The sequence below is a fragment of the Eleutherodactylus coqui genome, chromosome 5 (assembly GCF_035609145.1).
Source record: "Eleutherodactylus coqui strain aEleCoq1 chromosome 5, aEleCoq1.hap1, whole genome shotgun sequence".
Lineage (NCBI taxonomy): Eukaryota > Metazoa > Chordata > Amphibia > Anura > Eleutherodactylidae > Eleutherodactylus > Eleutherodactylus coqui.
The window spans coordinates 89,432,394-89,456,359 of record NC_089841.1 but is presented as its reverse complement, the minus strand read 5'-3'; the positions used below and the strand labels follow the sequence as shown (position 1 = coordinate 89,456,359).

The 23,966-nt window shown below is 45.5% G+C and overlaps 1 protein-coding gene across 2 annotated transcripts in view; it reads right to left on the bottom strand.

Moving 5' to 3' along the window:
* The window catches only part of MTX3 (metaxin 3), a 43,127-nt gene extending 21,685 nt beyond the window's left edge, over positions 1–21,442 (bottom strand). For both annotated transcript variants that reach the window (XM_066602833.1, XM_066602832.1), the window contains exons 1-3: positions 21,298–21,442; positions 10,313–10,382; positions 6,831–6,907 (exon numbers count right to left, since the gene is read on the bottom strand). In XM_066602833.1, coding sequence (XP_066458930.1) covers positions 6,831–6,907; positions 10,313–10,382; positions 21,298–21,366 — 216 coding nt within the window. In that variant the 5' untranslated portion in view covers positions 21,367–21,442. The remainder of the gene's footprint in view (positions 1–6,830; positions 6,908–10,312; positions 10,383–21,297) is intronic.
* Positions 21,443–23,966: the final 2,524 nt, after the last annotated feature.

Below are 23,966 nucleotides of genomic sequence, written 5' to 3'. Positions count from 1 at the left end.
CATGTAGACTTGGAGTTCTGACCGCTAGCCAATATTTGGCAATAGAACATTTAGGCATGTAAAACCATCTGGAGGCTTTGAATAAATGTCAAGGACCATAAATAATAAGCCCAGCTCGGAACTCCCATTTGATCATTTAAGAATTTTATCAGCAGCACCCAATAACCCTGAAGCTTTGGACAGGACCCTAATAAATAGATACAAATATCCTGTAGGTTTTGGCACTTGAGACATGTCGAGGTATTCTGGTTTGAACCCATGAAGTCTACTAGCTGTGTAGTATGTAAGATATAAAGTTTACATTCTTTCTGCATAGTTGGGGGAAACTATTTACTTTCTCAAAATCTGCCATGTCACTCCAGCAGAATAGAAAACCGTGTTAAACTCTTTAATTTCAGTGGGATAAATGGACCACCAGAGATGCAGGCAACTCTTCAAAAAAAGCTATCGCATTCTACTGTTCTAGCTAAGAAATCCGATCAATTTCTTCTTGCTTGCCATTAAATATGTGCCAGTACCCAGTAGAAAAAATACAAGCGTTCCAGAGTCAGGAGCGGTGAACTGATACCTTCCTTCCACATGTGGGATTCATAGAGGAGTAAGCTATAGACTCAGGGGTCAGAGGAGAAGTCAGTAATAAAGCAATGGAAACACATGGATGGTAGCACTCCCTTTTAACTGTAAGAGTGAGGTGTAATTCCAGGGGTCCCACTATCATGGCTCTCTGCATCTTGTGAGAAGCTGTGACAATGTTTACAGGCTACAGCAGCGTTCAAGCTCTGAGGTCTGCGACTGGCTGCAGCCTGTAAACAAAGATAAGGTACATAGCTGATGCCTTGGGACATGCGGGGACCCAGGACAGATGAGCATATCCTAGCTTATTCTTTTCAGGTTCCCCATCATAGAAAGTAGCAAAGAAAAAAAGACCCTTTGAAGCTAATATTAGGGTATAACATTCACTCTAATAACAGGAAATATATTCAGCAAGCTATCTGGTTCTCTTCAAGACCCAGAGCTATCAGATTATGTGGGAAAGCCTTAAGATGGGGTTTCCTCAGTGACTACAGTACAAGTTTATACTGTAAAACACAATGTCCACGAGCAGATTTGAATTGCAGAATCTGCGCGGGTGCTCGGATCCAGAAGATCCGCAGTTCAAGTCGCCTATAGGGAACCATGGGCGTGCGCACTTCAATTTATACATGCAGATTTGTTTTCCAGCTTCCGCATGCGGAAAACAAAATCGCAGCATGCTTCCTGTTAGTGCGGTTCCTGACGGACGGCTTCCATTGAAGTCAATGGAAGCCGTCCAATCAGCAGCCCGTCCACAGTTGACACTGTGGATGGGCAAGCTGATTTCGTGGGAAAGCAGGGGTTTGAAAAAAAGAAATAAAAATGAACTGTGCCAGCACTTGCGCACACATCCACAGTACATTAAAAAAAAAAAAAAAAAAAAAAAAAAAAAAAAAAGACGACCCAAAAAGGTAAGCAGGGTCGGATTCCTCTGCGGGCTCCTGTCTGCAGAATTCAACCCGCCACTGGACATGAGGCCTAAAGGCCCACTTACAGTTAGGAAAGCATTATCTCCACAGAGATTCATGCTTCAGGGCATGGTAGCTCTGTAGATACTGGGTAAGAATACAAGGAGAGAACAGAAAGGACACCATTATAGGCATTTACTATAGGCCGCCTAGACAAGCAGAAGATATGGATGAACTCTTTCTACATCAGATGGCCAAGCTCTCAAAGAAGCATGACAGTAATTATGGGAGATTTTAACTATCCAGACATTTGTTGGGAATGTCTCTCGTAAAAGTAATGGATCCAACAAATTCTTATCCGCTCTTGCTGAAAACTTTATCTTCCAAAAGGTTGAAGAGAAAACAAAGGGATCTGCTATCTTGGACCTAATTCTTACCAGTGGGGACAAAATGGTTGAGGAAGTAAGAGTGGTTGGGACCTTAGGAGATAGTGATCATGCTATCCTTGAATTTTAGATAACAAGGGGAGAAAGACCTGAGAAAACTCAGACTTCAAGGTTGGATTTCAGAAAGGCAGATTTTAATGAACTCAGAAAGAGGATAGGAAGAATCCAATGGCTGGATGTTCTTAAGGACAGAAATGTCCAAGGTGGTTGGAAAATATTGCAAAATGAAATTCTAAAAGCACAATCGTTAACAGTCCCTAAAAGAAGGAAGGATGGGAAGCATTTAAAGAAACCAGGATGGATGAAAACAAAACTTAAATACATGTTAAAAAGGAAGAAAAATATATCTTTATCAAATGGAAAGAGGGGTGAATATCTAAAAAAGATTATACTGCAGTTTGCAGAAACTGTAGGGCAAGTGTCAGGAAACCTAAAGCTAATGAATTGAGGATTGTATAAGAGGCCAAAAGCAATTTAAAAAAAAATGATTTTGGGGGTATGTCAAAAGCAAAAGAAAGATGTTCTAGGAGGTTTACAGAATGGAAATGGTGAATTGGTTAAAAATGATGTTGAAAAGGCAGAACTGCTAAATTCCTATTTTGTATCCATTTTCTCTCAGAAAGTAGATGTAACGTCAGCTGATCTTTCATGTGCTATTTGGGGAATAAAAGAATGCAGGCCATCTATAAGAGATAAGGTGAGGGAACACTTAGATAACTTAAAAGGGTTGTCCCGTGGCAGCAAGTGGGGTTATACACTTCTGTATGGCCATATTAATGCACTTTGTAATATACATCGTACATTAAATATGAGCCATACAGAAGTTATTCACTTACCTGCTCCGTTGCTGGCGTCCCCGTCGCCATGGTGCCGTCTAATTTCAGCGTCTAATCGCCCGATTAGACGCACTTGCGCAGATGGGTCTTTTCCCTTCGGCTCGGTCCGGCAGCAGCGGCGTTCTGGCTCCGCCCCTTGTACGCGTCATCGCGTAGCTCCGCCCGTCACGTGTGCCGATTCCAGCCTCCTGATTGGCATTAATATGGCCATACAGAAGTGCATAACCCCACTTGCTATCGCGGGACAACCCCTTTAAGTGAATTAAAGTCTCAAGGTCTAGATGAATTACATCCTAGGATACTGAAGGAAGCGGCAGAGGTGATTGCTGAACTTTGAAAATTCCTGCAGAACAGGAGAAGTCCCAGAAGACTGGAGAAGGAAAATGTTGTTCCTATTCTCAAAGAAAGGTAAGAAGGTGGACCCAGGAAACTATAGGCCTGTGAGCCTGACTTCTATACCAGGAAAGATCTTTGAACAAATTGTTAAACAGAATGGATCAATTAACCAGAGCTAGCATGGGTTTGTAACAAACAAGTCATGCCAGACTAATCTAATTTCCTTCTAGGAAATTACCAACAGAATCACCAACTGCATTGATCAGGGAAATATGGTGGATATAGTATATCTTGACTTAAGCAAAGCATTTGACAAAGTAGCTCATACGATACTTATTGAAAAAAATGACCAAATATGGGATTGACAAGGCAACTGTTAGGTGGATTCACAACTGGTGGATTCACAACTGGCTGAGTAATCATACTCAAACAGTGGTCATAAGTGGCTGCACATCCAATAGAAAGAATGTCTCCCGTAGGGTACCACAAGGCTCTGTCCTAGGCCCAGTGTTCAATATTTTTATAAGTTACCTGGAGGAAGGAATTGAGGGGAAACTGATTACATTTGCAGATGACACAAACCTAGGAGGTATGGCTAACACTAGAGAAGAAAGAGAGGATTCAAAAAGATCTAGACAAGCTTGAACAGTGAGCAGCAACTAACAAGGAGAAATGTAGGGTCCTACATCTGGGCAAGAAAAATTAAAAAAAAAACAAAAAAAACCCACAACATACAGAATGGGAGGAACTGGGCTAAGCAGCAGCACATGTGAAAAAGACTTGGGTATACTAATAGATCATAGACTGAACATGAGTCAACAACGTGATGCAGCATCAAAAAAGGCAAAGACAATTCTGGGATGTATTAAGAGAAGCAAAGAGTCTAGATCATGTGAGGTAATTATCTCCCTCTACTCTTCCTTAGTCAGACCTCATCTGAAATACTGTATCCAGTTCTTGGCACCCCAATTTAAAAAAACAGACCAATAAACTCGAGCAAGTTCAGAGAAGAGCTACCAGGATAGTGAGTGGTCTGCAAATCATGTCCTATGAAGAATGGTTAAAGGATCTGGGAATGTTTAGTTTGCAAAAAAGAAGGCTGAGAGGAGACTTAATAGTTGTCTACAAATATCTGCAGAGGGATCAGCCCTATTCTTATTTGCACAAGGAAAGACTAGAAGCAATGGGATGAAACTGAAAGGGAGGAGACGCAAATTAGATACTAGAAAAAAAAAAAAACTTTCTAACAGTGAGGGTAATCAAAGAGTGGAACAGGTTGACATGGGAGGTGGTGAGTTTTCCTTCAATGGAAGTGTTCAAACAGAGGCTGGACAAATATCTGTCTGGGATGATTTAGTGATCCTGCAGTGAGCAGGGGGTTGGACGCGATGACCCTGGAGGTCCCTTTCAACTCTACCATCCTATGATTCTGTGAACTACACATCTGTCAGGCAACGATCTCAGTGCACACAAAAGATTTCAAATCACCCTGTGGATGACGTCTCGTACATGTCACTCTGGCAGAGAGCAGCAACATTATGGGATGTATTCTGGCCCCACCCACTGGACTACTTAGTCATATTTTTGGCGCAGGAAAATTTTTTAAACTTATTTTTCGGGGTATAACTTACATAGTAGTTATAACAAAATACGTTTCGGAATGAGGACTACTTTCATGCTGTATAGGCATAGTCAGTTTACTAGTCTTAGAAGCGATGACAGGTTCACTTGCATGTCTATACATCATTTATGTGTAATGTTTATATAGGTGCCATCTGTAAGCTAAGCCCTCAAACTGGAATTGGTGTTCATTTTACCTCTTCAACTGTGCAGATAAAATCACTAGCAGTTTTGAAAGAAGAAAAAATTAGATTCTGAGATAGCCCCTATAAACCGCAAGAGGGAAAATTCATGGGAACAAACATTACCTAATATTTTACGGATTATTACGCTTTCTTCTTACAGTAAGTCAAGTGTTTGACTGAAAGTTGTAAGCATTCCTCTTACAGATGTTTCATGACAAAGACGCACTCCAATAGCTGCAGCCAGGAGACAGATTTTCAGCCCAGAATTAGGGGGCGTCTTTAGACTACAAAACTTTAACACTCTTCACTTATTCTACGACTTTCTAAGAATGACATCAGCTTATGCAAAGGGGCTGAAAATGCACCTATGTTAGAGAATAGTTAAATTAGTTGTCTGCTTTACAGAACCCATATGCACAATAAGAGAATATTAGGTTAAAAGGGTATTCACATCTCAACAAATTATCACTTGCTGATCGGTGGAGGTCCAATCATTGAGACTTCCATCAATCCAGGGGATTCAGCCCCGGCATATCCTGCAGCTCTGGCAGTGATTGATGCCTCTGCTGCATTCACTTCCATGGGACTGCCAGAGATGCTGGAGTGCTTGAGCGCAGCCAACGTCAGCCGTTCCATTGAAGTGGAGTGGTGCATGAGCAGCCACTGCTTCAGGACGTACTGTAGCTGAAATTGGAGGACCAGTGCGGTCTATTTTATGGCTAGGGTATAACTATCCAACATGGGAAAACCAGATCCTTATTTCTTGGTCAAACTGAAGAGCAGCTAGAGGAAGGAAAGGGGGACAGGGGATGGGAAGGGGATTAGAAATGTAAGCTTAGGTTTACAAAAAATGACAAAACTCAAAAAATTATTGAATTAAAAAACTGAAAAGCAGCTACAAAGTCTCTCGCTCCAGAGAAATTGTCCTGTCTTAAAATACACAGAAAACGGAATACTTTGAACACACATTGTGCATTTACTATATTTTTTGGACGATAAGTTGCAACTGACATGAGGAAAGAGGGGAGGGGGGAAAACCGCTGCATAGTCCTCGCCATGACAAAGCTGAAAATAATTTGTACATTACACTCCGTTTCTCCTGCTGCCCTGCCCTCAACGCTCAGGCAGAGAGCAGTCTATTACACTTCCTGCCCTGACCACTGATGTGGACATCCGCTCCAAATAGTCAGGGTCGGAAGTGTAATAGGAGTGAAGAAGTGTATTACACTTCCGACTCCAACCGGGCCCCACTGCACTGACCATGGGCCAGAGGATCACCTGAATGAAGGGGATTTCAAGGAGCAGAAAGATCATCAATAGTAATAAGTGAGAAAACCAAATAACTTTCTCTAGTTTATTACCATCAGGTTACAGAGGATTAGTGAGTGATGATCTAAAAGCTTTAAAAGGGATTAGTCCAGGTACACACTCAATCCAATTTTCCCATGCAGCAAAGCATTAAAAAAAAACAATATTTTTTAATGTATAGACCCAAGTCTAAGGCCTGCAGACGGCCCGGTCGGATCCAGCTGCGAGAATTCTAGCAGCGGCACCTGACCCAAGCGCCTGCAGGGAGCACCACAGACTCACCCGCTCCCGCAGCTCTGGCTTTTTCATGTGCCGGCTGCCGAGCAGCCGGTGCATGTGCAGAGCGGAGCCAGCGGCCGGTGAGTGACGTTTCTGTGCGGGGCTCTGCGAGCCCCCCACAGAATTAGAGCATGCCGCGTTTTTTTTTGCTGCGCGTGATTTCGTGCAGACAAACCGCGGCAGTCTGCATAGGATTGCGTGCTGTAATGCAATCCTATGCAGGCGTCCAGGGGCGGAAATTCTGCAGGGAATCCCGCCGCGGAATTTCCGCCCGTCTGCAGGCGGCCTAACAGCAAAAACAATCACAATACAGTAATATATAAAAACATTGCAACTCACGTGTTTCCTGCAAAAGGTTAAAATGTTGGCAGGCTTGGTAATAATTTCATCCTCATATGTTAATATGGGCACTATACCTAAATAAAGAGAACACCGTATATATTTTTTTCGTAACAAAATAAGAGATCCTTAGGGGATGCGCTGAATAGGAAGCCCTGGCCCAATCATGCAATCTGTTTTACCAAATTCAAACACCACTTGAAGGCTGCTAGGCTTTATTAGAAGGCATATGGTAACATCCAAGCTTTCTAATCTGACTAAATCCCATTTACAGGAAAAAAAATGTCTGTAAGTATATAGGATGCACCCCATGCGTACTCAATTTAAAATGCATAAACGCCACATCCACATGGTTTGACTTCTTTAACCCCGCTGCAAAGGAACAGTAGCATTCCATATTGGTATTCAAATTAATGACTGACCATGGTATGCATAAATGAGCTGATTTTTTTCCTTTGGTGCCCCGCTAGGACATCCATATGCCATAAAATGGTTGTCCAGGTTGGTGATAGACCTGTGGGCAGAGAACTGGCCCAATTTCCTGATAGGGAGAGCCATGCCAAGCTCCATTACGGGGGAGTTAAGGTTCCCTACTACTCATATTCCAGCAACTGTGGCATTAGAGTCTTATGGCCAAGATCCGGCCACATTGGTTCCAGTGAGGACTTGGCTATGAAGTAAATGACCATGGCCCAAAGGCTCCAATGATAACTCACATAATCCATGGGAGTCACCACTGCTGAACACAAAAACAGTTCTTTATCAACCATAGAAAAAGATGTAAAAAGAACTTGTAAGCCGATAATCGGGGATGATTCAGTCTTTTAAAACCATCCAAGGATAACAGTTCTATACCTCGTTAACCAGGAGTTACCATGCTTAAGGCCAGCTAGAATGGGTACACAGAAGTTGGAGGCACTGGCGTAACTATAGGGGATGCGGTTACACCCGGGCCCAGGAGCCTTAGGGGGCCCATAAGGCCTCTCTTCTCCATATAGGGAACCCAGTACTATGAATAAAGCATTATAGTTGGGGGCCCTGTTACAGGTTTTGCATTGGGGCCCAGGAGCTTCAAGTTACGCCTCTGGTTGGAGGGACGGGAAAGGAGAAACACTTGGCTTCTGCCTTTCCTGATCCATTTGCAAAACCAATGAGAGACTCCCTGAGACTTTCACTTTTTACCCCACTGTTTGACAATCACGGCCTGCCTCCTCTTCACACTCGGCAAGGTTTCTCCCTTTCCACCCTCCTTAAAGACACTACAAATTCAAACAACATGAAAATAATGGCTGTCACCCCCTTACAATAACCCCTTTAAATAGAAAGTCCTTAAATAAGGTTAGAACCTTTCTCAGTATCCTCCAGCCACATCAAGTATGCCAACACTCAGGCCGAATGCATAGCTCCACTATAAAGGCATCTTTATGCCCGATTACAACTGAGCAGTGTGCAATGACTTGGAATCTGGAATAAGGACATCAAAATGGGCAGGCGGGTTTAATCAGTGCATATAGCTCATGCTCAAGATAACGTGGCATTGCTTTCAAAAGTCAAAACTAGATGTTCTTTGTTTAAATATCAGACCCGTCAATTGGGAACGAGGTTACATAATCCCTTTAGATCCCCTATGACCTAAAGAAAGCTATTAGTAAGCATTCTTTCTGCAGTACATAATGTCTATGCGAGTGGGACATCTCCTTATGTTATACCAATATTAAAAAGCTCATTCTTCAACATGTCACAGCCCCAGAACAGAATGGTTATTATCTTTTCGGGCTCTATAGAAATCTATTTTCTTCCTTATTACAGCATGGATGAAAGTTAAGATTTTTGGTTTTCTGGTAAAATTTCTACATGCACATAAGAGTAAAGTCAGTCTATTGCTCATAGGTAGTAGAAAGGATACCATTACTTTTCCAGCATAAGAAGCGAATCGTTTCACAATCATTTGTGAATGAAATTGCAGATTGTACCAGAAAAGTGACCGGTACCTTGTCTACCATTGTTGACCCCCATGGCACTATTCTCAGGAGGAGAACCAGACTGGGCAGCAGTCACATTAGGTGTTGCATCCCTTGCAACCCATAAAAGTGAGCACTATAACTTGTGACATACTGTCAGTTTTAAGTTCTTCCTCTACATGAAGAGCCCGCTTTTCTTTCTTTGCATGATAATGCTCAAAGGGTCACTGTCCAAGTACTTAGACCCCAGCAACCACTGGAACAAAAGGCAGACAAGTACTACAGGGGACATTCATAAAACAGTTTTCTACCAGTTTGTGGAATAAAAAGGTTGCAAATTTTTGTGTAAGCAGGCATTTCTGCAGAAATGTGTGACTTCTTTCTGCTGACTTTTTTTTTCCCTTTTGAAAAGCGGATGGGTCTTGCCAGCCGAGGACAGACATTTTGCTTAATTCAGGCCAAAAATTAGTGTAACTTATTAGAAATGTACGCTAGGTCAGACCTGGCATACATTTCTCTGAAGGCACACGGAGGACCTGGGGATGTGCTGAACACATGAAGAGGCATGCACCTCTTCACGTATTAAGCACACGGTGCATTGGGGAAACCTGTACTAAGCCCGGCAAATGGAAATGCTGGGCCTAGTACATTCGCCCCGTCCTTTCAGATTTCATTGAAAGCTGCAAATATGGCAATGGTAAGCCAAAGACAATCCGAGAGACATCTTCCAGTAAGCCTACCTACTGGACCAGAGGCAAAGATACCAACAGGAGCTAAACTGGCACAGAGCCCAACCAGGCAGCTGTGCAATCTGCTCTAAGGGCCTGTTCACATTAGGATTTAACCTTCCATCGAGTGCATACGTTTTACTACAAACTGGTGAAACAGTTCAAGAGCGATTACATTTTATCTCCCTTATGGCTGTGTACTTTTTTCCATGGAGTGCAGAAGTGCTGCTCACTAAGCTTTTCTGTCCCACAAAAAAAAACAAAAACGTATGGAACCCTCCGTAGTGAGAAGACGACTGAATGGAGCGCTGGTCGTACAAGCATACTGCCACTTCTTTCATTTTCAGTGGGACCGTACAAATACCCGAACGCTTGTCGCTCAGCTATTTCCGTCAGCCCCATCTAAATTAATGAGGCGCTGACCATGCATGCTTAGCTGGCGCTCCATTCACTGTGAGGTTATTGAAGCATCCCCACAGTGATGAGAAGATGATACACGGGACCCCGGATCTCAGGATTGATGGGAATCTCAGCAGTAAGACTCCTACCAATCAGCAAGTTATTACCCATCCTAGGGTCAGGGGATAACTTGTAATTCTGGTACAACCCCTTCAAAAAGGCAAAAAAAAAAAAAAAGGAGCAGTAAGTGTAGTCGAATGCACAGTACCACCGCCACTCCAGCGCTAATGTTCCAGACCGAGAAAAATATGGCTTACTCTACCACCGTTTCAATTTTAGTAGTCTAACAATATGTAATACACAACACAATGTACGATTACAAGTTAGGAAATACCTTGTGAACTTGCCCAGGTGTAATCCACAGGATTTAAGGTCAGCGGAGCACCACCAAATTTTGCATATGCCTAAAAAAATAAATAAATGAATGATAGCATGACATTTTGACAGAATGCAGGTTGTCATAATCAGCAGCGTAAACCCATATTCACACAGGGTGGATTTCCCATGCAGCCAACGTGCATCAGCGATCTAATGCCTGCCACCAGCACCCTACTCATGAACTACGGTCACCTTAACATAGACCTAATTTACATAAACATGTTCATGTTAGAAGCACTTGGCCTAGGTTATCATCTAGCAGTCCCTGACATCCCCTTTTGTTGGGATAATGGAAGCAATCTATAGCTATCTGGCTGCCTTTGGGGGGCACGGAACCAACAATAGCAGAAAAGTGTGAGAATTCATTATCATTCTGGTAGCCTGCAGCCATCACTAAGGAGGCCTGACTGCAAACATGGAACAATGGGAGAAATATAACTACATAAGCTAGTAGCTCCCGCTACTGGCAGTTGTTAGTAGCCATTTGCTGCTGGTAGTCCAGGAGTTCTCCTATTTCAGGTCAGGAAGAGTAGGTTTTCTCCTTAAGGAGATCACCTAGTAAGTATGAAGAGACTTATAATTCCATGCATGCTCCTCTGGGAAGTTTTTGGAAAAAGGGAGATGAAACAACGCCTCTACAGCTCCACCTATCGGAAGGCAGCATTCCGTGTCAATGTCAGAGCTTTTAGCAAGCCTTGAAACAATAACTGGGAATATGAGCCAAAGCTAAAGTCTTCTCCAGACGGAAAAGATAGCCATGTACAGACTATTCTGGAGTTTTTGCTCCGCATTGCTGTGCAGCAGGTTTCTGGCTTGGCTAACGAGAGGCCTATAGATGTGGGTCGGGAAGGGTATCATCACTTGTTAAGGAGAGCATCTAGAAGGTGTGAGGACACTTAAAGCCATACATGCTCCTCTGGGAAGTTTTTATGAATGGGAAGAGGGATCAACGAGGAGCAAAAACCCCAGAACAGTAAGTGGCTGCATGGTTACCTTTTCTTCTGAAGAGGGTTCGGGCTTAGATTACACGGCTTGTTAAAAGGTCTGACACTGATTTCCAGGACCGCTGCCTTCTAATAGGTGGCGCGATGGAGGCATTGTTCCATATTCCCATTTAATAATCTTTATTTATATGGCGCCAACATATTCCGCAGCGCTTCCAATACAGGGGAAAAAAAACAAGACCACGGTTATATGAAGTAATCGATTGATGGAAACAGAAGGGGTGAGGGTCCTGCTCCAATGAGCTTACACACTACAAATAATGGGGTAAAGGGGCTGGAGATGTGCACGGTATGGTGAGGTGGGGAGTGTGGGTTGCTATACACACAGACAATGGTCAGACCTTACAGTGGCGGAGTCGGTATGACTGCAGATACCGGTTAATTACGGCTAGCAGGAGCTGCAGTCGGTAGGACAGGGAGAATGTTATCAGGCGGAGTTCAGAGGGGTTTAGTTTAGGGGATATGGTATGCCTCCTTGAAGAGGTGCGTTTTTAGAGCACGCCTGAAGTTTAGTGTGTCAGTGATTGCATGGATATTTTTCAGTAGAGCATTCCAGAGGACCGGTGCTGCTCTGGAGAAGTCTTGGAGGCGGGAATGAGAGATTCGAATTAGACGGGCACTTAGTCTGATTTCGTTAGCATAGCAGAGGGCCCGGGCTGAGTGGTGGATTGAGATGAGGGAAGCAATGCAAGGCAGAGCAGTGCTGTGGAGCGCTTTGTGGATGAGGGTAGGGAGTTTAAATTGTATTCTGTATTTGACGGGCAGCCAGTGCAGTGACCGGCACAGGGCAGAGGCGTCCGAGTAGTGGCTGGACAGGAAGATGAGCCGGGCTGCCACATTCAGGATCGATTGGAGGGGGTAGACTCTGGAGCAGGGGAGGCCAATCAGCAGCGAATTGCAATAACTGAGCTGAGTGGATGAGGGCAACAGTGAGCGGTTTTAGTGTGTCCACGATGAGAAAAGGGTGGATTCTAGCGACCTGAAAAAGCTTCCCATCTCAGGAAACTCCTGTACACCTAGGAGCGTAGAAGGTACAGGTAGAAGCTGATTCAGAAGGAGTGGGAAATATAAAGGAAGGACTTGTAATTCTCCTTCCTGCGGGATCCACTTCTGGTTTGGCTCAAAAACACTATTAAAATCTGTTGTGGCCTTCATTAAAAAAAAAAAAAAGTTGTTTGTGAAACTAACCTGAGCAAGTTATTGCATCTGTGCCAAAAACCCTTCCTTGTACAGATCCTCATTCCATCGCTGGTTCTTCACTTTCCTGCCTACAATTATTAGGTTACACTCAAAAAAAAAAAAAATACTAGGAAGAGAACACTTTACATAAAGTTATTTACAGAATTTTTTCCTTGTTCTGCATCAAATAGAACAGCAGAATGTTCCCAACAACTTTGCGATGGTGAAAAGTTATTGACTGAAGTTGTTCTACAGGTTCTACAAGGCATCAGATTGAAATGCATTTAAGGACACGAATCCAACGATATAGGACTGCAAATGTATCTACAAATAGATATAGAGCTGAAAATGCTGCAGGAATTCTTGCAGGATTTTCTGCATCTACCATACAGAGACAAATAAGGGCTCATTCACATCTGTCCCGTAGGAGCAGAAAAAACATCTACTAAGGCCGCCTTAGTCGGGATTTCCGCCGCTCAAAGCCTGCATAGGAGTGCATTACAATACGCACTCCTATGCAGACGGCCGCGGTTTGGTCGCGCGGCAAACAAACCGCGGCATGTCCTATTTTTGTGCGGGGCTGGCAGAGCCTCGCACAGATACGTTACTCACCCGGCCGCCGGCTCCGGTCTGCGCATGCGCCGGCTGCCCGGCAGCCGGCACATAAAAAAAGAGCCGGGGCCGCCGGGCGCGGGTGAGTACGCGCTCATCTCTGCAGGCGCTCAGGTCGGGTCCCGCGGCGAGAATTCTCGCCGCTGGATCCGACCCGCTCGTCTGCAGGCGGCCTAACTGAACTAATCCTTCTAACAGAACCCAACAGATATATTGATTAAATGCGGCCAGTTGGGTTTCTATCCAACATTGTACGGGATAGAGTAGTGCTGCATGCTGCACTATTTTGACATGTGTTAACAGAACCCGGCTATGGAGGCTCCAAATGGAACCCCAGGCGCTGGCTCGTTGCATTGGGATATCAGCCTTGGACAAATTTCTGGCTAGACATTATATAATGTTAATTCCGATACAGTTAGGGCCAGAAATATTTGGACAGTAACACAATTTTCGCGAGTTGGGCTCTGCATGCCACCGCATTGGATTTGAAATGAAGCCTCTACAACAGAATTCAAGTGCAGATTGTAACGTTTAATTTAAAGGGTTGAACAAAAATATCTGATAGAAAATGTAGGAATTGTACACATTTCTTTACAAACACTCCACGTTTTAGGAGCTCAAAAGTAATTGGACAAATAAACATAACCCAAACAAAATATTTTTTCTTCAATATTTTGTTGCGAATCCTTTGGAGGCAATCACTGCCTTAAGTCTGGAACCCATGGACATCACCAAACGCTGGGTTTCCTCCTTCTTAATGCTTTGCCAGGCCTTTACAGCCGCAGCCTTCAGGTCTTGCTTGTTTGTGGGTCTTTCTGTCTGAAGTCTGGATTTGAGCAAGTGAAATGCATGCTCAATTGGGTTAAGATCTGGTGATTGACTTGGCCATTGCAGAATGTTCCACTTTTTTGCACTCATGAACTCCTGGGTAGCTTTGGCTGTATGCTTGGGGTCATTGTCCATCTGTACTGTGAAGCGCCGTCCGATCAACTTTGCAGCATTTGGCTGAATCTGGGCTGAAAGTATATCCCGGTACACTTCAGAATTCATCCGGCTACTCTTGTCTGCTGTTGTGTCATCAATAAACACAAGTAACCCAGTGCCATTGAAAGCCATGCATGCCCATGCCATCACGTTGCCTCCACCATGTTTTACAGAGGATGTGGTGTGCCTTGGATCATGTGCCGTTCCCTTTCTTCTCCAAACTTTTTTCTTCCCATCATTCTGGTACAGGTTGATCTTTGTCTCATCTGTCCATAGAATACTTTTCCAGAACTGGGCTGGCTTCTTGAGGTGTTTTTCGGCAAATTTAACTCTGGCCTGTCTATTTTTGGAATTGATGAATGGTTTGCATCTAGATGTGAACCCTTTGTATTTACTTTCATGGAGTCTTCTCTTTACTGTTGACTTAGAGACAGATACACCTACTTCCCTGAGAGTGTTCTGGACTTCAGTTGATGTTGTGAACGGGTTCTTCTTCACCAAAGAAAGTATGCGGCGATCATCCACCACCGTTGTCTTCCGTGGACGCCCAGGCCTTTTTGAGTTCCCAAGCTCACCAGTGAATTCCTTTTTTCTCAGAATGTACCCGACTGTTGATTTTGCTACTCCAAGCATGTCTGCTATCTCTCTGATGGATTTTTTCTTTTTTTTCAGCCTCAGGATGTTCTGCTTCACCTCAATTGAGAGTTCCTTTGACCGCATGTTGTCTGGTCACAGCAACAGCTTCCAAATCCCAAACCACACACCTGGAATCAACCCCAGACCTTTTAACTACTTAATTGATAACAGGTTAACGAGGGAGACGCCTTCTGAGTTAATTGCAGCCCTTAGAGTCCATTGTCCAATTACTTTTGGTCCCTTGAAAAAGAGGAGGCTATGCATTACAGAGCTATGATTCCTAAACCCTTTCTCCGATTTGGATGTGGAAACTCTCATATTGCAGCTGGGAGTGTGCACTTTCAGCCCATATTATATATATAATTGTATTTCTGAACATGTTTTTGTAAACAGCTAAAATAACAAAACTTGTGTCACTGTCCAAATATTTCTGGCCCTAACTGTACATCATTGCTGTTTGTGCACACATTCAGGGGCTCTACTAGACTTGGTCAGCCTTTCCAAAGTTTTTGAAGCATTCTGCAGCGCTATTCTTGCTATCAAAGATACTGGAATCCTCCATTAAAATCGTGAATTGATGGTCTTGGCTCTGCCGTGTGCCCAAGGCCTTAGACTGAAACAGATATGTACCAAATCTGCAGCTCACAAAACTTCTCCAGACCTTTATACCAGGGTGACTCAAAAATTATCTGCACGCCGTTATATTAAAGCTGCTGTTGGCCGCATTGTCTTAATGCTTTCCGTTGCAGGTCGCCGTCGCCCCAGTCACTGCTGTGCAGGTTTCAATGTTACGTCAGTTAATTTGGGACTGCAGTGCAAGAAATAAAAGGTTGCTCCACTAGTGACTTGCACAAAAGAAGATTCGTTTTTGTGATCTGAGGGTATGTCTGGTGCTGATATTTATTGAAGACTTTGTGCACAGTATGGCCGCCTGCAGACGGCCGGGTCGGATCCCTTGCGGGCACGGGCGGAAATTCTGCAGGAAATCCCGCCACAGAATTTCCACCCGTGTGCAGGGGCCCTATTGAGAAAGTGTTTTGCCACAAAGAAATCCACCCTACAATCCTGATGTTGCCCCCATCAGATTATCACCTGTTAGGGTCTCTTTCAGTGGACCAAAAAATTTTAGCAGCATGTCATATTCCAGTGCGAGCCTCGCACGGACAGCTTCCATTGTAGTCAATAGAAGCAGTCCATCCCACAGCGAGTTGCTGCGGAACTGCGTCATCACTGGCACGTCATTCTCTGTACTCCGCACATGCAGCGGCGCGCAGGCCGGCACGTCCGCAGAACAGAAAGACAACATGACAGGTTCACGGGGGTCACTGCCGGGGTACAGGGTCTGATTCGGCTGCGAGATCTTGCAGTCGGAATCTGACCCGGCCGTCTGCATTCAACCTTAATGAGGGAATCCGAAAGCTTGTTGACAGATGGACAAAGTGTATTAAAAAGCAGGGAGATTATGTTAAAAAAATAATGTATTTGTCTTTTGTGAAAGTTGATTAAAATAAATGCGAAAGCCAGAATGCGGCTAGCTTGAGTCGCCCACAAAGAATAACCTTTAGAAAGCTTAGGAAACAAGGAGTGCAATCAGTCCATGGCAAACATGTAAACCGTAATCTTACTTCAGCGCTGATATCTACACAATGCTCTGCAGCAGCTCCTACTGTGTACAGAAACACACATTCTTCACTGCCCAGGAAGGTTACATCGTCCCAATCGTGTTCAGCCCGGAACTGCTGGCACAGAACTGGCAGCGAGCTGAGGACAGCAAATAGGTAACAGGATAACCAGCGTCTCACTGCCCCACAGGTGGAATATTGGGCGAGTCACAGTCCTGACAAGCGGCAGATACAATTATTGGTTGCTTTTGCCCAACTGCTCCACTTACGGCCCTTTTACACACAACGAGAACGGCACGATTCTCCTTTGCCCGAGTGAATGAGCTTCTGACCACCATCACCATCATCATCCATGCAGCCCGTTTAGATCATCGTTGAGAATCATGCAGCTCTTGTTCAGCGTTTTCCATTACTATGTAATGTGTTTCAACGCACCGAGAAGTGAACGAGCCGATGATGATTTTTATGCCAACTGAAACGGAACAAGCGATTTCTGTTCTTCGTTGGCTTGCGTCTAAACTAAATGATCATCATTCACTTTTGTTCGTTTGAACGATTTTTGGAACAATAATCATTTTGTCTAAACGCACTTTTATTACTTGTATTCATTTTCTAACCTCATTGATCAGAGCAAGCAGAAGCTGACCAGCCATCGTTCATCAATCATTGCTATACTGCCAGCTTTACTTGCTACGTGAAAGGTCCAGAAATGATACATTTTAGCACAAGAGAAGGGCCTTTGCTATAAAGTAACATCCTCCAGCAACGGCCAGTACCAGGGCTACATGGCTTCACATCAATGGAGTTGCAAAACAGAGCGACTCAGGCTTTATGTCGGTGATTGGAGCAGGTCTCCACAGTTGTAAACAATATAAAGAAAACTGCCAAACTTCCACTTATTCAAAATGCTTTACGCCAATGCCCGCAGACGGATTATCTCTGCGGAATTCACAGTCAGACACCCGCAGCAATGCCCGTCCATAGACATGCTATGTTAACTGATTCTCCCCTGCCCACGAGCAAAAATCAACTGTGATTTTCCACTTGCGGGGAAGGGGTTGGGGGAGGAAAAAAGAAATATATTTCACAGCATGTTCTATTCTGTGCGGAGAATCGCACAGATGGCTTCCATTGCAGTCAATGGAAGCCATCCTTCCCGCAATACTTCCACAGAGAGAACTGTGGAAGCACTGCGAGGATCCGCGTCACAGCCCAATGAGTCATGCGCTGCACTGCGTGCTGGCTCACAAGGCAAGACGCTCGCGGCGGACCCGGAGAGGCAAGTATAGGGTCACTGGGGGGTGCCGGGTCTGATTCCACAGGGATATTTCACAGGCAGAATCCGACCCGGCCGTGGGCATGAGGCCTTACAGAAATAAGAATCCTCTTCACATACACTACCGTTCAAAAGTTTGGGGTCACCCAAACAATTTTGTGTTTTCCATGAAAAGTCACACTTATTCACCACCATGCGTTGTGAAATGAATAGAAAATAGAGTCAAGACATTGACAAGGTTAGAAATAATGATTTGTATTTGAAATAACATTGTTTTTACATCAAACTTTGCTTTCGTCAAAGAATCCTCCTTTTGCAGCAATTACAGCATTGCACACCTTTGACATTCTAGCTGTTAATTTGTTGAGGTAAGCTTGTGAAATTGCACCCCACGCTTCTAGAAGCATCTCCCACAAGTTGGATTGGTTGGATGGGCACTTCTGGCGTACCATACGGTCAAGCTGCTCCCACAACAGCTCAATGGGGTTCAGATCTGGTGACTGCGCTGGCCACTCCATTACCGATAGAATACCAGCTGCCTGCTTCTGCTGTAAATAGTTCTTGCACAATTTGGAGGTGTGTTTAGGGTCATTGTCCTGTTGTAGCATGAAATTGGTTCCAATCAAGCGCTGTCCACTGGGTATGGCATGGCGTTGCAAAATGGAGTGATAGCCTTCCTTATTCAGAATCCCTTTTACCCTGTACAAATCTCCCACCTTACCAGCACCAAAGCAACCCCAGACCATCACATTGCCTCCACCATGCTTAACAGATGGCGTCAGGCATTCTTCCAGCATCTTTTCATTTGTTCTGCGTCTCACAAACGTTCTTCTTTGTGATCCAAACACCTCAAACTTGGATTCATCCGTCCACAACACTTTTTTCCAGTCTTCCTCTGTCCAATGTCTGTGTTCTTTTGCCCATCTTAATCTTTTTCTTTTATTGGCCAGTCTCAGATATGGCTTTTTCTTTGCCACTCTGCCCTGAAGCCCAAAATCCCACAGCCGCCTCTTCACTGTAGATGTTGACACTGGTGTTTTGCGGGTACTATTTAATGAAGATGCCAGTTGGGTACCTGTGAGGCGTCTGTTTCTCAAACTAGAGACTCTAATGTGCTTATCTTCTTGCTTAGTTGTGCAACGCGGCCTCCCACTTCTTTTTCTACTCTGGTTAGAGCCTGTTTGTGCTGTCCTCTGAAGGGAGTAGTACACACCGTTGTAGGAAATCTTCAATTTCTTAGCAATTTCTTGCATGGAATAGCCTTCATTTCTAAGAACAAGAATAGACTGTCGAGTTTCAGATGAAAGTTCTCTTTTTCTGGCCATTTTGAGCGTTTAATTGACCCCACAAATGTGATGCTCCAGAAACTCAATCTGCTCACAGGAAGGTCAGTTTTGTACTTCTGTAACGAGCTAGACTGTTTTCAGATGTGTGAACATGATTGCACAAGGGTTTTCTAATCATCAATTAGCCTTCTGAGCCAATGAGCAAACACATTGTACCATTAGAACACTTGTGTGATAGTTGCTGGAAATGGGCCTCTATTCACCTTTGTAGATATTGCACAAAAAACCAGGCATTTGCAGCTAGAATAGTCATTTACCACATTAGCAATGTATAGAGTGCATTTGTTTAAAGTTAGGACTAGTTTAATGTTATCTTCATTGAAAAGTACAGTGCTTTTCCTTCAAAAATAAGGACATTTCAATGTGACCCCAAACTTTTGAACGGTAGTGTACACTTGTCAATCATCACCACAGTGTGTACAGCCCATTCGGTGAAGTCCAGAAGCATACGGCGGGGACACACCACACACTATGATAGCAACATTTTGGACACTTGCTTGAGGAAGGGGGAGAAGCGCCCGAAACATTGCTGTCAAGGTGGGCGGTATGCGGCTGCATTACTCACTGAGCAGAATTGCTAAATAAAATGTAATTGACTGAATGCAAGTTACCGAGTATCACACAGGCGTATAGCACGTGGGTAATATGTGGTAATCATATATTCGTGTGAGCCCAGCCTAAGGACAGAAAAACAAAAAACAAGATTTGGCCTGAACACAAAGTCTAAAACGAGTCAAATCCGATCTCCCAATTGTTCGTATTGCTTCCTCACTAAAATCCAATGCAGCAGCCCCAATTCGGAAAGAATGTGAAGGAACGCGTGGAGTCCTAATCCCAACAAAATGCTGAGCGTCCACAAAAGCCAATAGGTTATGAATCGGACATAAATCCAAACCAGCCAAACTAGTCACCCGAATCCAAACACCCCGACCCACCTGCTTTAGATCAACACAGGAATAACTTAAAAGAAACCCTCTCCAAAAAAACACCATCAACAGCAATAGAGGGAACATGTTAACGCTGGACCTCGACACCAAAGAAGGCCAACAAAAAGGCACATACTATATCATATACTGAAAAGCAAACCCAAGACAAGACCGATAAATCACCCAATAACTTGCATGAAATAGGACCCGATGATCTGGGCCCGACGTCTCACCTTTACCAACTGTTTCCAATGTCCAGGAGCAGCACCGATGGTGTACGGTAATTACAAACTCACCACTTCTTGAAAAAGCCCCATGCTGCGGGTTGAAACAGCTGTTGCTGTATATTATGACCATGGAAGGAAAATAAAAGTTAGGCCGCCTGCAGATGGCCGGGTTGGATCTGGCTGCGAGAATTCTCGCAGTGGGGCCCGACCCGAGCGTCTGCAGAGAGCAGCGTGACACTCACCTGCTCCCGCGGCCCGGCTCTTTCATGTGCCAGCTGCCGGCACATGCACAGAGCTGAGCCGGCAGCCGGTGAGTGACGTTTCTGTGCGGGGCTGCGATTTGTTTATTTTGCCCAATGTGTGCGAGTAGCAGCAAGGGAGCCTATGGCAGATTGGTGCAGCATATCGCAGACGTAAAACCCGCACGTGTAATACGCCGTCAATTCGTGTAAGAATTCATTGGGCAAGCGTTGTGCCGCTTCTGAAAAAAAAACGAAACCCCAGCGTCATACCGTAGCTGTAAAAACAACCACTCATGACGAAACGGAGGATAAAAAGGAATCAAAGCGCAATATAACGCTCGCCAACATGTGATATGCCCGCGGATACAAGGCATTTTTATCTCAAAACCGCCTTGCATCACTTCAGATAAGCAGCTCTCAATGGAGAAACCTAGCAAGCAGTGCGACGCTGCCACCGTCCCCAGTGTGAAGCCGGCTTTAGGTCACATGAGCAGATGTGCATTGGCTCTGCATTTTTGCGGGTCGAGCATTGCGTATTTCTATGCGCGCGGTCCTTTTTCTGTACTTTTTGTGCATGCACTTACACTGATAGTACACGGGTCTGGGGTATGTTCAGACATAGCAGAAGACGATCCTTATCATATCTGCTAGGTGGGACCCTGAAGGTGGTTGCCAACAAAATGACGTCATGTCCTGGATGATGACGACACGTTACTATCACTGCAAGACTGGGGAGCGCAGTGCCGGAGTGCTGCAGCAGTCACTGCACTCAGCGGCCGACAGGGGGCCACAACTACTAAGTTTATTACTGTCTAATTGCTGGAATACCCCCAGAACAAGTCCCCCTGCAGGGGCTGCAGCAGAGCATTACACCTGCGGGCTCTTACCAGCACGACCAGGCATTCGGGGTGTACGGAGGGCAGCCCCCAGTCACCACCCCAGTACCTCAGCTCCATCACCGGGAGTCCCCGGGGCAAACCGGCCGCAGCACCGAGCGTCGGTCCGGAATTTCCTGCCGGAGACTCAGCCTGATACGACGTGCCTCCCCTAGAGGCGGAGCCACGGCCTCACATGCATAGCGCGGTAACCCCGCCCACCACGGGGAAGCCGTGATGTAAATATTTATAGGCCACGCCCACTTCTAGCTCTTACCTATTTGCCCGCCCACTAGAGTACTCACTCCGCCCCGCTATGACGTCACTTTTGTAACTGTCTATATATTCTTGAGCGTGTGCTAGGTGACGACATTGTGGAGCTGCTTTACGGCTCAGCTTACGGTTTTGCTCCGGTTTTGGAGGAGAGAAACTGAAATAAGAGTGATTTCATATCTGTGCTGGAAACTCCTCAGATCCTGCACAAAATACCAGAAGGAATAGCACTTTTTCTTTCGGCAACATGCTGGGCGAAAACTGAACGGACTCCATTATAGTAATGGAGTCCTACGCCGCTGTTCGGTTCTGTCATAGGACGGATTTGTTTGGCCAGGAGACTCCCCTTTCTTGTTCCCTGGGAAATCAGACCCCCCCCCCCCCCCCAGCTGTAGATGTGAAAGATGCCGGAAAAGGAATAAAAAGATTGATTTCAATGGGGTTTAGAGAAAACAAAAAGGCTGCTATCACATTTGTGCTCAGGGGGCGTCCATTTTCCTGCTACTTTATGGGAGTCGGAAAGGGGAATCTCCTGGCTGAATGTATCCATCTTATAAAGGAACCGAAGAGTGCTGAACGGACCCGCCACTATAATGGCGTCTGTTCGGTTTCCGCTCAGCTGACTGGCATCTTACCGGACAAAAATGCGCTGCATGCAGCCCTACGTCTTCTGGTATTTTGTGTCGGATCTGCAGCAGAACCTCCGGCCAGAGATTCCAACGCAGATGTGGAAGCGGCCAAAGGCTTACGTTTGCTTCCATTTTTTAAAATGGCAAAATAGCGCAGTCCGCAGCATTATTTTTCTGTCCAAAAAATCAGAAACCTGATGGAATGGAAGCAAACTGACGCCTTTCCGTTTTTTTGACCTCCATTGAAATCAGTGCAGAGAAATCATAGCAGTTTTTACCGTTTTCTATCAGTTTCTCTCCTCCAAAAACGTAGCGTAATGAAGGAAACCCTTAGCTGCCTCTAACACAGCCGAATTCTAGCAGTTTGTGGAAAAATGACCTTCCTGTAATAAAACATGAGATTTAGAGGTTAATAGTGTGTTTTTTTACCGAAAATAAGACCTACCCCAAAAATATCCCTTTTGTTAGGGAACAGTGATGGCGAGGCTAGCCCTCTACCAGGGTCCTCGAATTTATGAGCGCCAGACAGAGAGAGAAATAAGCAGCTTCCGTGGAGAGACCAGCGAGCCTAGCAGAGGAGACAGAGACTGCAGAGCTGAGCGGAGAGACCAGCGAGCCTAGCAGAGGAGACAGACTCCAGAGCTGAGCGGAGAGACAAGCGAGCCTAGCAGAGGAGACAGAGACTGCAGAGCTGAGCGGAGAGACCAGCGAGCCTAGCAGAGGAGACAGAGACTGCAGAGCTGAGCGGAGAGACCAGCGAGCCTAGCAGAGGAGGCAGACTCCGGAGCTGAGCGGAGAGACCAGTGAGCCTAGCAGAGAAGACAGACTCCAGAGCTGAGCGGAGAGACAAGCGAGCCTAGCAGAGGAGACAGAGACTGCAGAGCTGAGCGGAGAGACCAGCGAGCCTAGCAGAGGAGACAGAGACTGCAGAGCTGAGTGGAGAGCAGCAAGCCTAGCACAGGAGACAGAGCCTGCAGAGCTGAGCAGAGGGACCAGCAAGCCTAGCAGAGGAGACAGAGACTGCAGTGCTGAGCGGAGAGACCAGCGAGCCTAGCAGAGGAGACAGACTCCGGAGCTGAGCGGAGAGACCAGCGAGCCTAGCAAAAGAGACAGAGTCCGGAGCTGAGCTGAGAGACCAGCGAGCCTAGCAGAGGAGACAGAGCCTGCAGAGCTGAGCAGAGAGACCAGCGAGCCTAGCAGAGGAGACAGAGACTGCAGAGCTGAGTGGAGAGACCAGCGAGCCTAGCAGAGAAGACAGACTCCAAAGCTGAGAGGAGAGAACAGCGAGCCTAGCAGAGGAGACAGAGACTGCAGAGCTGAGCAGAGAGACAAGCGAGCCTAGCAGAGGAGACAGAGACTGCAGAGCTGAGCGGAGAGACGAGCAGCGTTGCGTCAGCCGCTACAGAATGGCGATTGTGGGCAGTTTCCCCTGCTGGGGGGTGGCTGCCCAGAGCCTAGACCACCAGCGAGCCCTGGGGAGCAGCTGGGACGCAGAGGGACCACTGGATTTGCCCTGACACCAAAGAATGGGACACCGACCGTATCCCTGGGGTGAAGCGCCCCACAGCACGTGGGAGAAGACTTCATCCACGCATTGCCAGTCACTGTGGTGGCGGTGCGGAACAATCATCACAGACACTTCAGCAGAGAAGCGAAGCGGGCACTGAAAGAGATTATCAGCGAGTGGACTACTTTCCATATGAGATAAAAGATCCTGAGGATAGGTCATCAATATTTGAAGGTTGGATAATCGCTTTAAATGCTGCAGTCACAGCATCT